At 60.0% G+C, this 14472-nt stretch overlaps 3 protein-coding genes and 1 long non-coding RNA gene across 8 annotated transcripts in view; 1 reads left to right on the forward strand and 3 right to left on the reverse strand.

Moving 5' to 3' along the window:
• TYSND1 (trypsin like peroxisomal matrix peptidase 1) overlaps positions 1-485 on the forward strand; it is a 5559-nt gene extending 5074 nt beyond the window's left edge. Inside the window, 3 exon segments of the mRNA XM_062580482.1 lie at positions 42-77; positions 80-133; positions 136-485. Coding sequence (XP_062436466.1) covers positions 42-77; positions 80-133; positions 136-263 — 218 coding nt within the window. The 3' untranslated portion in view covers positions 264-485.
• On the reverse strand, positions 431-3753 carry SPOCK2 (SPARC (osteonectin), cwcv and kazal like domains proteoglycan 2). Its single transcript, XM_062579986.1, has 11 exons — positions 3541-3753; positions 2669-2677; positions 2523-2568; positions 2324-2438; positions 2088-2202; positions 1877-1985; positions 1690-1797; positions 1380-1598; positions 1121-1183; positions 876-1013; positions 431-786 (listed from the first exon to the last, which is right to left on the reverse strand). The coding sequence occupies exons 1-11, from the start codon at positions 3751-3753 to the stop codon at positions 641-643; spliced, it is 1281 nt and encodes a 426-aa protein (XP_062435970.1). The 3' UTR covers positions 431-640.
• A 939-nt stretch (positions 3754-4692) lies between these two features.
• LOC134143057 (uncharacterized) lies at positions 4693-6082 on the reverse strand. Its single transcript, XR_009959021.1, has 3 exons — positions 5949-6082; positions 5312-5403; positions 4693-4866 (listed from the first exon to the last, which is right to left on the reverse strand). It is a non-coding gene; the product is annotated as an uncharacterized LOC134143057 (long non-coding RNA).
• Positions 6083-6881: 799 nt separating this feature from the next.
• The window catches only part of ASCC1 (activating signal cointegrator 1 complex subunit 1), a 38083-nt gene continuing 30492 nt past the window's right edge, over positions 6882-14472 (reverse strand). For 4 of the 5 annotated variants that reach the window (XM_062580744.1, XM_062580745.1, XM_062580743.1 and 1 more), the window contains exon 10: positions 6882-7541. In XM_062580744.1, coding sequence (XP_062436728.1) covers positions 7425-7541 — 117 coding nt within the window. In that variant the 3' untranslated portion in view covers positions 6882-7424. The remainder of the gene's footprint in view (positions 7542-14472) is intronic. The other variant, XR_009959027.1, reaches the window with a different exon arrangement.

Here is a 14472-nt window from a genome sequence, read left to right on the forward strand (position 1 = left end):
CCCCCCACCAGCCCTCCCTCCTCCTCTTCCTCGCTCCGCAGGCATCGTGGCCAGCAACGCCAAGGACAGCGGCGCCGGGGCACCTACCCGCAGCTCAGCTTCTGCGTGCCGCTGGCGGCGCTGCAGCCCGCCCTGGCCGCTACCTGCGCGCCGGGCACCCGGCCGCCCTGCGGGCGCTCGCCCACGCCGGGGCCGGCGCCGAGGCCCGCGCCGCCTGGCGCCTCCAGCAGGTGCCCCCCGAGTTGCCCCCCAGCAAGCTCTGAGCACCCCCTCCATCCCCCCCAAAAAAAGATCATGCTTTATTTTTCTCCCCCTTTTCCCCTCTATTTTTGGGGGGTTTTCTCTGCTTTCCCACGGCGCTGCAGGCTCTGGGGGCCGCACCGCACACGGCAGCAGGGGTTAATGCACGGGCAGCAGCCACGGTGGTTCCTCTCCCGGCCCTTTTTAACTTTATTAATACATATACTGAGATATATGTGTGTGTGTATATACATATACATATATATATATATATATATGTATGTATGTATTTATTTTTGTTGTTGGTCTCCTGTAAGCGGGCACAGCAGCAGGCCTGGCGGCCCGGGCCGTACCGAGGGGCGCGGGGGGCCTCCCTCCGGCACGCGCGCCGCCCGCTCCGCTACCAGATGTAGCCGCCGTCGTCCGCTTCGGCCTCCTCCTCCTCCTCCTGCTCGGCCTCCTCGGCGGCCTCCTCGGGCTCCTTCTCCTCCTCGTCCTCCCAGCCCACGCCGCTGCCGAAGTCGCCCGAAAAGCCGGCCGCGTCCTCTGCGAGGGGCGATGGGGGGCAGGGGGGGGGTCACAGCCGTGCCGGGGTCCCGCTCGCCCCCCCCCCCCCGCCCCCAGCCCGGGCTTACCGCAGTCGGGGCGGCCGTGGCCGCGGCTGCCCGGCAGCTCCAGCCCCAGCGGGTCCACGCACCAGCACTCCCCGCCGCCCTGCTCGCACTGCACTCGCCGGTAGTAGCCGTCCTCGTCGCAGCTCGGGATGAAGCCGCCTGCGGGCAGGCGCACGCGCCGGTTCCCCTCGCGGCGCCCCGAGCAGACCCCCCCCCAAAAAAAAAAAACAGCCCCCCAACCCTGGCTCCGCATCAGCCCGACTCACCGGGCTTCTTCTGGGCTGCTTCCTGCAGCTGCACCTTCTCCAGCTCCCTCAGGCAGGGCGGCTCTGTGAACGCGGGGAAGGGCGGCTCAAGCCCCGCTGTGCACCCCCTCCCTTTGCAGACATGCACCCCCTCCTTGCAGCCGTGCACCCCCCCTTGCAGCCGTGCACCCCCGCTTTGCAGCCGTGCACCCCCCGTCGCAGCCGTGCACCCCCCCCCCCCCGTCGCAGCCGTGGCCCCAGCTGCGCGGGCGCTACGCACTCTCTCGCCAGAAGCAGAGGCACCACTCGGCGGCGGAGACGCGCCCGTCCTCGTGGGTGTCGCAGGAGTTGAAGAAGGCGCGGATGCAGAGCTCGTACTTGTCCAGGTTGACGGCGGCCAGCTCGGCCCGCTCAAGGAAGCGGTCCCCGCTCGTGTCCAGCCGGGCGAACATCCAGCCGACGGCGTCCTTGCAGCCGGCCGCCAGGCTCCTGTCCGGCGCTGCGGGGCGGGGACACGGGCGCGTGCGAGACGGCGGCGGGGCAGCCACGCCAGCCCCCTCCCCCCCCATAAAAAACCCCGCGGCTCGTACCGGTGCCGGGGCCGCCGGAGCCGTTCTGCTTGGCGTTTTCCCGCAGCAGCTGGAACCAGTCGCGCAGGCGGTCGCCCAGGTCGGCCAGGTCCTGCCCGGTGCACGTCTCTGCAGGGCGAGCAACGGGGAGGGGGGCGTCGAGCGGGGCCCACGGGAGCACCGCGGCCGCTCGCCGGCGCCGGCTCACCTCGCTCGGCGCCGTCCGTGGGGCCAGGCTCGGGCGGGCAGGGGCACTGGCCCTCGCACTTCACCCGCAGCTGCTTGCTGGCCAGGCACGCCTGCTGCTCCAGCTTGCACTGCGGGACGAGGCGGGGGGCGAGCGTCGGCGCGGCCCGCCGGGGCCGGGGGAGGGACACACGGCGCGCACGCGTGCGCCCGCGCGGGGCGGGCGGCCTTACCGCCGAGCTGTACGTGTGGCCGTCGGAGCCGCAGACGGCGGCCAGCGGGCCGGCGCGGCAGGGCTTGCAGGCGCTCTCCTTGCCCTCGGGCGCCTTCGAGCCGGGCGGCTTGATCCTGCTCGGGGCGGGAGAGGAGCGGGAGCGGCGGCGGCGGCACGTGCCGCCCACCGGGGCCGTGTGCCGCCCGCCGGGGCCGCGTGCCGCCCGCCGGCGCCCGCCGCCCGCCGCCCTCCTACCTGTGCTCCAGCTTCTTGCGGCTGATGCAGACGGCGCGCTGGTAGCCCTGGGCGATGCACACCTTGTGCCGGCTGCACTTCACCTTCTGGCAAGGGTCCTTGGTGGTGTCCAGAGCTGCAGGGAGGCAGAGGGAGCCACGGGGGGGGTGAGGGCGTGCGCGGAGACGGCCGAGCCGCGCGCACCCGGGGCGCCGCTCACCCTCGTCGGCGGGCTGCTTGTCCTCCCAGCTCCTGATGTAGTCATCCTGGGGGAGTGGGGGGGGGAGAGGAGAGGGGAAGGCGGGCGAGTGGCGGCCGGCCCGGCGAGCGGGGCGAGCGCGGTGCCCGCCGCCCTCCGACACTCACCTCCACCTCCTGGGGCCGCCGGCCCAGCGCGAACCCAAAAAAAAAAAAGAGAGAAAAGGAGAGAGAGGGAAGAGCGGGGTGAGCGCCGGGCGGGCGCCCGCGGGGGGCTCGCCGCCTGCCCCGGCCCCCATCACCGCGCAGGGCGAGCGTGTGGCCCGCCGGCGCCCACCCCAGCCGGCCGCCGTGACACAGCTAATTGCATCACCCCCCCCCCCGCCACCACCACCGATCCCGTGGGATTCGCTCGGGAATCGGGGCCGCCGCCACGCGGATGCTCTGCACGGGGCGAGAGGGGAGCCCCCAATTCCCACCCCCCCCCTTGCCCAGGGACCGGCAGCGCCGCGGCCCCCCGCCCTGGCGGGACCCGCCAGGCGCCTGCGGATCCGCGGAGCCGTCCGAGGGCTCAGCATCGACCGCGGGGGCCCGCCGGCGCCGCGGCCTCGGGATCCGCCGCGGCTCTCCGCCGGGAAAGACCCCATCCGCCCGTGCCTCCCGCCGTCGCCCCCCGCCCGGCCAGCTGATCGGTCACGGTGTCACCCGGGGGATTGCGGGGAGCAGCCGGGATGCCGCCGCGCGTGGGGCGAAGGCCGCGGCGGCGCATCCCGGCGGGGAGCAGCCGGGCTGGGCCGGGGGGCCGCAGCGCCCGCTCCCGCCGGGCCCCGCGTTGGCCCCCCGGGGGAGAAGGGGGCAGGAGCGCGAGCGGGGCCGCGGGCCCGGCTGCCGCCTCGCCCCACGGCGGAGCCCCAGCGCGGGCCGTTATCGCCCCGCACCGTCGCCGCCGCGGGGCTGGGGGCCGGGGCGGGCGCGGGAGCGGCGTCGAGCGCCGGCATGGCGGCGGCGGCACGGCGGCCCCGGCCGGCCGGCAGACTCACGTCTCGGAAGCGGTTCCAGTGCTTGATCCTGCCGCCGTACTGGGAGATGGAGGAGAGCCACTGTTCGTCCTCCATGAAATTGCCGGGGCTCTCGGCGGGGCCGGGGCCGGGGCCGGGGCCGGGGCCGGGGCCGGGGCCGGCGGCGGCGGCGGCGGCGGGCAGGAGCAGCGCCAGCAGCGCCAGGGCGGCGCGGCGCCCGCCCGAGCGCCGCATCCTGCTGCTGCGGCTGCGGCTGCGGCGGCGCCGAGGGGAGCGGCGCTGCGCTGCGCTGCGCTGCGCTGCGCTGCGCACGGGGAGGCGCCGGCGGCGAGTGGCGGCCGCGGGCTGGGCCGGGCCGGGCCGGGCCGGGCCGGGCCGGGGCGGGGCTCCGCCGCCGCCGCACCTGCGCGCCGCCGCCCCCTCCCCTCCGCTCCCCTCCCCGCGACAGGCGGCCGATGTCGCGACAGGCGGGCAGCCGGGGGGGACCGCGCTGCCCCCGGCCTCTCCGGCCCGCGCGGGCCCCTGCGAGGGGAGCCGCCCCCCCCCCCCCCCCCCCCGCTTATCCCCGCCACCCCCCGTTTACCGTCTCCCGGAGACGTTTTTCTTCTTCCCCCGTTTCTCGCCTCTCCAGCTGCGCCCGGGGGCCCAAGGAGGCGGCGGCGCAACGGCACGGCTTGCTTTCCTTGCGAGCCATCCTCCGGCGTTCGGCTCCTCCATCCTCTCCCGGCAAAGCGGAGCGCGGAACAGAGACCCCTCTCTCCCTCGGCTTCCTAAGGAAGGTCCCCCCGAGTTCGGGGGAAGGGGCGAGGAGGCCGGCGGAGCTGCTTTTCGGAGGCCCAGAGCCGCTTGCAGGGGCTTCTCCCTCCGCGGGGCACGACTCGCCCCGCTCGCAGCGGCCGAGGCCCGGAGCCGCGCGCCCCGCTGCCGGAGCCGCTGGCCGGTGGCGAAGGGCCGCGCCTGGGAGACGCGCGGCTTTTATCCTCCCTGTAAGCACGTTTGCTACCGCTGCGGCCCACGGCTGCCACAGAAACGGCGCCGGATTTTCTTAGGAGCAAAGCCCCCGCCACGGGCCGCGACGGCTCCTTCCGTCGCCTCCGAAGCCCTCTCCGAACAGCAGCACTGCCGACGCGGAGCAGGGGCGCACGCGGCAGGCAATGCAACGGCTTCCGGGCACCGGAGTTACGGAAATGGCATTATTTTCAACGTTAGAGTTAAGGGCGAGACGCGCTTCTGACCTGGGCTTTATGCCGAGCAAAGGCACGACCTAGAGAACGACTATCCGAGTCCCTTCTTCTTCCACCGAGCAGCGCGGACGCGGCGATCTGCAAACAGCACGGCCAGCCTCCCCTAGGCGAGGGAAGAGAAGAAAGAGGCAGCCGCGGGTTTCAGTTTTAACGTTCAAAAGAAAAATCTGTTTGCTCAAAACGTTGGGTCGCGCTTTGGAAAAACGTAACGCGCGCTGCCTCGTTTAAAGGGATTTCAATTCGTCCGGGCGGGACTGCGCACAAACCGCGGTTTTACCAGAATTAATAGGAAAACGTTCCAGTTATACCCGTACGTGACGGAGAGGGGAAAGCTCTCGGTAAACCCGGCGCGGAGGGCCTTCTCCTGGCTTCGACCCTCCCGACAGTAACGGGCGCGGGTTCTTTCTGCGAGTAGTCCCACCGCGTAACGCCCGGGAGACTCGACACCCGATTCTGCCACTCTCATTTTCATTTAAAAGGTTTCATTTAAATGCTTTCATTCAAAAGGCACCGCTGGCAAAGCGGAGCTGCAATTCCACGACACTTACGTGCATGCTTAATGTTCTACGTCGGGATTAAGTGACGTGTAAATTTAAGTACACGCGTAACTGTTCGCTGGATCAAAGCCTAAACTGCGACTCTGTGGACGAGAGGAGCAGATGAGAACCTGTAATGCTACCGGCCGCTGGAGATGTGAAATGAATTTGAGCCGTGCCAGACTAGAGCAGCTAGATAAGCTGCTTACCACCAAAATTCAACCAGCTTCCAAGCGGTCACAAGCGGGTACGGAAATAGTCATAATTAACACATTTTAAAATTAGCCTCGGGCCTGGGAAGCGGCAGAGTGTTTCAGGACTGCCGCTCTGCGTGGAAAACCCCTACGCTTGCCTGCGCAGTTAAATGCTGCTTCCAAGGTCAAAACTACCGGCGTGACCCCAGGCACTCGGCGCGCTACGGGGGAAACCGGCGTGCAGATAGGAGCCAGGGTTTTGCAGCACGCGGGCCCGGAGCGCGGCCGGGCGAATAAACAGCTCCCCGGTTACAGCTGTTAAAAGCGCAGCGCGCCGGGAAGCAGTCAGAGGCGCATCTTTTCTTCCCGCGGCAAAAAGGATCGCGGGCTGCTGCGCGAGCAGCTCCCGGATCCGTGCTTTTGGGTGGCTGGCGAGACGGAGATTTGCCAAGTACCTCTTCAGCCTCACTGCAAGATGACATCCGCCGGCGTGAAGTGCTCTCAGCACCTCCCCGGATTGGGCTCCTAGCGAGCATGCCTGCGCTCTACCAGCTGGCTAAACGAGTCGTTCGCCAGCTTTGAACAAGGCTCTTCCTGCTCAGGGTTAAGAGCACAAAAGACGTTCGGCTGCAAAGAAAGAAAGAAAAAAAAAGACAAAATCCCACCTCTCGTAACCGGGTACAAATGCGGGCTCCAGCATAAAGGGCAATCGTCAAAGTCGCAGGTATTTCCCTGCGAAGCGAGCTAGGCAGCTCTGTCTTGGAAGCGTGAGCGCACACGCTGGGGAACAAGTCAAACCACCCCAAATCCTGACTCTCTCTCACCCCCGTTTGGCCAGTGGTTTGTTCACCCAGTCAGAGCACAGTCACACAGTCAGTTCGTTTAGGGAGGGAGGGAGGGAGCGAACGGGATGGAAACCCCTAAAAAAAACCAGTATCACTAGCAAAACCGGGTGCTGTTTAAACAGCCCTGTTCCTAGCTCACAGACCCTCCACACTGACGACAGGCTAATTCCGCATTAACGGCAGCAACAGGGAGCGTGCAGCAGCCAGCACCGGCGTTTTGAAGACAGAACTAAACGCCAGGATCTTCCATTTTTCAAAGCATTTGTCCTCAGACAGGTTGAAAGCTTGTGTTGCTATTGTTACCGAACTTGGAGACCTGCAACAAAAAGATCAGTCTTGTTTAGATCTCTGAAGCATTTAGCATAGTATCAAAGAGCTGTGCTCCTTCTCTAATGGAGAAACCACCTACAAGGCACATCTGTTTTCTGACACGCTCTGAAACAGTCACTGGGAACAGCTCTTACCATAAATGCTTTCTTATTAACATAGTTATGTGCTGGAAGTTTAATTACAGCAACTATCAATGCAACAGGAGATAAACGCTTTGCTTTTGAAGGGAATTAATTTATTTGGAGATCAACATCACACAGGCACACTGCTGGAGATGCAAGCAAAGCCTGACCTTAATATTGTTAAATCTTGCTCTGGGGAGCTCTCCTGGATTTATAAATGCTTAAGAATAAAAACTTCCCTTTCTGAAATAAAGCCACATTCAAACATCGGCGATGCCCCCAAAGCCACGTGCACCAGTTTTTCTAGCGTCTGTTTTTTTTTTCCTGAGTAAGCAACTTGAAACATCTCTGTTATCAATGAGGAAAGGAGGAGGAAGAGCACCAGTTCTCTCCGAGAGCAAGGCAGGCAACACATGTAGGAAGAACTGCAGGGAAACACCGCGGAGAACGGGCAAAGCCTGTTCTCGGCTGCAATGTACTTTTGAAGAGTAACGAGGCATCCTCATTTGGAGCTCATGGGTTCCTCATTTGGAGCTCCCGGGTTCCTGGCCAAAACCTCTGTCCTATAAAAATGTATTTTACTGACGAATCTCTGCGCACAGATCGGATCCGCTGAGGCAGCCGCACTCCCGCTTCAGGAAAAGGTTAGCTGCCCAGACGTCGCGTAGTAGCCAGAGGCGTCCGAGGAGAACCTCTGGGAAAGACGGACGGAATCCAGCTGCACCTCTCCAAAATAGAAGTTTTCAAAGAGCTGAAAGAGAGGAGGGAGAACATTTCAGGAACACCTCAAGAACCGGAACCTGCAGCCGGTTCAGAGACCTCTCGCAAAAGTCAGCCTTGTGAAAAACGATCCCCCCACCCGGAGATCACATTAAAAACGACTTTTCCCCTCTAGAGACCGCACTTAGCCTTCTTCAAAGCAAGCTCCAAGTAAACAACGTATGAAATGGGTAACTTTTCAGCTACAGCAGCAGCCACCCAAACCCTTCCTACTTTGTTTTATGACCTTTTCTCCCGTAGCGAGCTTGGTTAGCCTGCTCGCTCGCCTCCAAGAGCACCAACCCAGGGCGGCTCCGACACGGCAAGGCCTGCAGCCTCCGACGGAGGAAGGCAGGAGGCCAGGACGTTTTGAAACCAATCTAGGCTACAGGACGCAACCACTTACAGTTTAGTTCCAACCCAAACTAGCAGGCTAGAGGCAAAGGCCCTCACGCTAGCGCTGACCCTGCTTTGTTCAGCAAATCCTGCTCCGTTCAGCAAAGACCTAAGTGCAAAATTGATGAGAGCGAGCCAGACCTCAGCCCCGGAAGGGGGGCTCTGCCACTTAATTCAGCGGAAGAAGCAGACGGAAGAGCGACGTCAGAATTTCTTGCAGGGAAGCTCGGCAGCGTTGCTCGGGGAGGCATCGTGTCGAAGCGCAAAGCGCTCCTAACTTTCCTCTAAGACGCTGGAAATCGCTCTGCCGGGGAACGTCAGCCGCGCCTTTGGAAAGCTTTGCAGTGGAGACACCGATTTCAAAACCCCGTTTAACGCTCGTGCTGTGGGTCACCAAGGGCCTGAGCAGTGCCACCATCCCACCGCAGCGACCTTCAAAAAAGCCCATCCCGCCTGTCTCCCGTTGCATTTTCTATCCGTCCCTGCAGGCACCATCAGTTCAAGACGCTCGCGCAGCCCTTCCTGCCGTTACAGGATACATGAACGGTAATGCTGCCGATGGCGCGTTGATTCTTCCACACGCTTCATCATCTAAAACCCAAATACTCAGCATCCGAAAGGCAGCATTTCACCTCCCGCAAAAAACGCACTTGGTTCTGGCCGGCACCGATGAAGGCATTTCCACTCTGCAAATACGCCCTTTTTGTAAGGGAACGGAGCTAGGGTTTCTTCGGGGACAATTCCTGGTTTCGCCGTCGCTCCTCCACAAAGGAAAGGCGCCCGGTCGCTGCCTCAGGGCAAGACGTTCCCCGCTCGTCTCCAGGGCCGAGCAAGCAGGGCCGCGGCCGGGGAGCACCAGGCCGCACAGGGCCTGCAGTAATTCACCTCTCGATCGCTCACCCCCGCCATCAAGCCGTAAGTTACCGCTGGCCCTTCCATAGGTGAGCGCCAGCGGGGGGGACTCACGCAGGTCCCGCTCCCAGCGAGCCCCCCTTTGCAGCAGCACTCACGGCGCAGAGCAGGGGCGAGCGCCGTCTCAGGGGCCGCAGAGCCCGGCGACACCCGGGCGGGTTTCACCCGTTTCTCCGCACGCTCCGTTTCCCCCGCCCCAGCCCACCGAAGCCCGCTGCTTTTCCAGCGGCGCGCCACCCGGCCCTGTCGGCGCGCACGTCTCTCCTGCGCCGCTCGACCCGCTCTAGCCCACGAGCGGCGCGCAAGACGCCGGCTACCTCTAAGCCCAGACCCTCGGGCGCGCTGTGCTTCTGCTCTCCACCAGCTCAGCCGCTGGACTCAATGACTTGAGTCGGGACATTATGTTTTTCCTTTTGAGGGCTTCTAGTATCACCCTTCCGAGCGCGCTGGGCAACGCTGCTTCGAGGGCCCGGCAGCAGGGAGCGGGAATTTGTGCACCCATTGCTCTGGAGCAGGGAGCAAGCTGTCGAAAAGAAGCTGTCCTAGGAGAGTATCTCAAACAAGGAAAGGAAGAAAAGAGAGGAAAGAGAAATGACTCCAGCCATACAAACTCCATTTTATACAATTAAAGATTTATACAATTAAAGATTAATTATGTCTCCAAAAGCCTGCGTAGTTCATGTTAGAGGACTTAGGATAAAATGTCTCATTAATAAGACATGTAGGAAGGAGGCTGGTCTCCTTTCTCTTTTTACTTTGGCTTCTCTGAGAAAGAGGGATGATTTTGCCGAGATGGCTGGACCTCCAGCTCTTCAAGGCTTCCTGCAAAACTTACTGTCAGCATGTCCCCCACGCCCCAAACTTGACACCCCAGCTCTGTCAAAACGGGCACACGTATTTACATTCGCTTCTCTCGCAGGCCACTCTCCCCCGAGAAAAAAAATGGACATCGATTCCCTTCATTGCTAACGGAGCCTGGTAGGTGCACTGGTAAGTATGGAAATACTAGCATGTAAAAGGAATCTTTAAAGGAGGGAAGGGGAGGATAAGTCACATTTATTTCTGTAGAGACAAAGGTCCACAAACTTTGCAAACACGCGGAGAAAGTGCAACGCTGGGATGTGCCGGTCCCACCAGCAGCCGTAGAGTAACACCTTCACACAAAACCGCCCAAGGGGAGAGTCTCGCAAATACCTTTTTGTACTACCTCTGCACAGCACGATCTATTTTTCGCATAAAAAACCCCAGGGATACTTCAGAGCAGTACGTAGCAGTTAAGGAGGTTATTAACGAGACCAACGCTCCCCCTCAGCCCCTCTTGCTTCGCACAGTTGCGTGTCGCGTCGGATCGGGAAGACGATCAGAAAGTCCCAGCAGATATGGCCTAGGTCAAGGCCCTCCGTTTGTACACTGCTAAAAGTAAAGCAAAACCCTTGTACTGAAGCACTTTGTATTCCCTTGGCTTTTTTAAGATCTACCACCTCTCACGTCCCCGAGTGTGTGTGTTTCCCTATTGATTTCTGGTAATGTAGCTGTACTTTCTGAAAGAAAACATGCTTCAAGACTTAAAGGACAACCACAGCCATTTTTCCTACCTTCGTTTCAAGCCAGCCTCTCACTGACGCGTCTTTGCTCCCTCAGGCTTCCAGTGACAGAAGCCACCAGATACCTTGTGTAGCGATCGCAGTCAAGACACTGTAAAGCCCCAAACCTGCCTCAAGCGATCGGGAAAGGGGCCCCTCAAACGTCCTCCTCCGAGACCTCCAAAATACCGGGAGCTGACCTTCCCATCAGAGAAGGCGTACTACACTTCAGCCCCTGGGGGCTCAGAAACAGATTTCAGAAAGCCAAGCCTCTGCTTCTGACTTTCACTTCTATTAATCTCGGGGAGAAGCCAAGCAGAATTGAGAAAAATATTTCTCTCTCTCCCTCCCTCTCCAGCCACTGAAGAAACACTCTGGTTTTAGAGGATGGCCTCTAGCATCGTCGACAAAACGCCTCCTACAAAACCACCTCAGCGATCCTTGCTCTGGGCCAGGAAAGAAGAGACCCGGCGGCTGTTACGCTTCCCGTGCGGATTCCAGTAACCCCAAAGCACGGCCAGTCCCTTTCCTCCCCTTCCTGACGGTGTCTTGGTCCTCCTCTCCCAGAAAGGCTGCCTGGAGCACTAGGAGGCACAAACCAGTCGGGAGCAGTCAGCAGGAAAGGGGGGGGAAGGAGAAACCCGGCCATCCGCACGGTTACTAAAAGCCGTGTCATTTGATTGGCGCGGGATGCAAGGCTCAGCAAAAGCGCAGTAATTCTATAAATCCAAACACACTGAAGGATTTATGTCCACGTTGCCCAAAGAATAAATAAGAGGTTGGGGGTTGGGATTTTGCTAATATTATAAACGAAAATGAATTTGATAGAGGCAAAAGGCAATTGAGAAAGTCAACACCACACGTACCACGCAAGCTCCTAACTCCCATCAACAGAATAGCACTTACTAGACTAAGTGCCCTCTGTCTTCCCGCTGCCTTCTCCAAATTAAATTAGAACCGAGTAAGGGAAGCGCATCGTTAACTCTTAACCCTCGTCCCCGCGCCCCTGAGCGATGTGCCAGAGAGAGGCTGCGCCGCTCGCGACACATCCCGAGGCTCAGGAGCCGCTCAGCAAGGTGCCTGGAAGGACACGAGCGTCTCCCTCGAGAGGTCCCCTGGAAAGGAGCGGCGGCACAGCGTCCTCCCGGGACCCGCAGGGACGGCAGCCACGCCGCTTCCCGCGAAAGCGGGAAGCCCCTAGAGGGAGGGAGCGCGCAGGTCTACATAACCTACATTTCACACGTCAGCCAGAAAAATTACCATAGGTCCTCACGTGCGAGCGCTCCCCCCTCTTCCCTTCCCTTCCCTTCCCTTCCGGGGGCCGGCTCCAACAGCACGATCTAGCAGGTGGCTGTGAAAGGCGAGCAGTCCTGCAAGAGCTCCCGGCAAGAAAGCTCCTCTAGATTTCTGCCCAGAAGTCATTTATCCCGAGCCAAGAAAAGCCAGCAGCACAACATCTGTCACGTTTAACATCCCCATTTCTCTCGTTTAAGACAAACCCATTCAGACGTTTGAAATCTTTCTTTTCCTGAGGTCCATTCCCGTCTATTACACACAAATTACGCAGCAGGGCTCCCCCGAGGTGCCAACAACCATTTTCTTAAGAGACGACAAAGACCGAGTATTTGTTTTGGAAGAGGAAGACTCACACATCAAGTCACTCGCTCTTAGCAAACGTAAGCCAAAAATGCTAGCGCAAACTTCGGCCCCCAAACCACAACAACTTCCTTATCAAAGTCAGAGCAAGAGATCAAAACCAGGATGGCTCTCTTCTGCATTTTTTTTTTCCTTTTGCCTAAGCTTGTAAAGCAGATATCTACGGAAACACTTCAGAAATAACTGTAAAGGAGGAGCACTCCCTGATGAAGCAGTTAAGGCAAGCATCTGTAAGATTTTCTGTTCCTGAGCACAGGTATTTGTCAAGCAGCCGTGCTCAGGCCCTCGCTTCCTGCGGACAGCCCTGCCCGAACGAGACGGCACCTTTGTCTTCAAACCTGGAAAGAGCAGCAATAAATCACAGCGCCAATCCACGCAAGGACAGCAGCAGCGCGTTTCAGCTCCGTTTATGAAGAGCGGAGACGCCAACACAAACCGGTACTTTTAAATCACCCGTCACAGGCTCAACAAGCGTGAGAAATACTAACGGATTCGCCTGGAAAGGCGCTGGGCAGTGGGAGGGCAAAGTAAGTCCAGGCAAGGGAAGGGAGCAAGAGGTATTTAAAACTTCCTCTGTGTAATCTCCGGTTTGCACTCACACTGATTGGCCTGGATTTTGCTGCTGCAGTCAGGATTATTGATCAGTTTTAAAGCCTTATGCTGTCTACAGCTGTCAGCCAAAAATGACCTATTCTGAATTAATAACAAATCCAAGCAGCTCTGCCGAGAGTCTCGGTGCTCGGGAACGTTGAGGGACCAACAACGTGCTGCACTGCCTTGCAATTAAAAACCTACCACCAAAGAGCAGCATTATCACAGGATAAAATACACACACACACACACACACACACACATGACAGTCTGCAGGGAGCTCGCTTTGTTGTGAGCTCCAGCCACATAAAGCCCGGCCTTAGGGTAGGGGTATTATAGATTAACAGTACAAAACTGTCCCCGGTGAATCGGCGCTGCAGGCGGGCACAAGCGTATAATGCCATTAGTCTGTGACCGATCAGCTTAAGGAAGCCGGTTACCCTCTGCGGAGGGCTGAGGGGGGTTCCCATTCGCCAAATCTGGAAAAAAAGCACCAAAACTAGGAACTTCTGAGATGCGTGAAGAGGAGCGAGCGCGAGTCCGGGAATCTACAGCTGCGGGTGAGCTAGCTGTCGTTCACACTGCGCAATCCACGCCGACGCCAGGGCACCGGCAATCCTTTCCCCTCCGTTCTGCCCAGTTCGTAGGTGCTGATCTGCTCAGAGATCCCTTCCTGAGACCCGTCTGTCTCTACCTTCGAGGGAGAACACCCTCGCAGGAGGACTGCTTTTGAAAGGCAGAAGACAGCCAGCCAAACAGCTCTGTGGCTACGCAAGACAACGCTGGGAGCCAGAGTCCAGCAGCAGAAAATAATGCGGAGACAGCTCCAACTAGGAGATTAAACTCGAGTTTCAGAGGAGCTGCAGGCTTTACAGCTTCATCTGTTCTGCACACAGTGACAACAGGCACCAGTCCGCCCAGCGGCGGCCGCTACCGCCGGCACGTCCCGATCAGGAGCGCCGGTGAAAGAAGGAACGATCTTGGAAAGCAGGACGGTTGCTTTCCTTAGGAAATCGCCACGCGACAGCGCTGTTTTCCCCATCACAGAAAGGGACAAACAAACAAAGAAAATCCCCGGCACCTGCTGACAGGCATGGAGAAAAACGAAGCGGCGTTTCTTAAGGGGTGCCTGAGCACGGAGCAGTGGAACACGTTTGTTTTCAGACCCTGCACACCATCCCTTGGGTACTCCCCACCGCACTCGCAGCAGAGCGTGACCGCCCGCCCGCCCCTCGTGCACTGGCTCGCACGAAGAGCGAGGGGAGGGACCAGACGGGATGACGCTACAGGCTGCGACTTACAGAGATCGGGCTCTTCTTCCATCTCGTACGGGATGATACACCGGAACGAACGCTTGTATAGCGCGGTCACAGCCTGGAAGGGAAAACGGCAGGAGAGCACAGAGCGACCGCTCCTCCCCGCAAGCGGGCTAAGGCACAGCTGCGCTACCTACACACTGCCACTTACAGCAGGGAAGGCACCGGCTCTCCAGCGAACCGCTGCGTTACCGAGCCGCTGCCAGCGTCAAGGCAAAAGACCTGACGGATCAAGAGTTAACCAATGCCAAAAAAAAAGCACTGACAGGTTCAAAATAAAGGATTTATAAACATGAAAGTGACACTTAGAAACACCAGCTAAGAAGAGTCCACCGAACTAGCAAACGCTCTCCACTGCGGCTCACCCGATTAAGCTCCTTTGCTACACAAACCGCAGCCTCCCTCCCTACTCCTGGCATCTCACTTACCTGTTTAATGCGCCTCGGTGCTAATTTGCCTCGTTGCTGTG

This window comes from Rhea pennata, chromosome 7, assembly GCF_028389875.1.
Source record: "Rhea pennata isolate bPtePen1 chromosome 7, bPtePen1.pri, whole genome shotgun sequence".
NCBI lineage: Eukaryota > Metazoa > Chordata > Aves > Rheiformes > Rheidae > Rhea > Rhea pennata.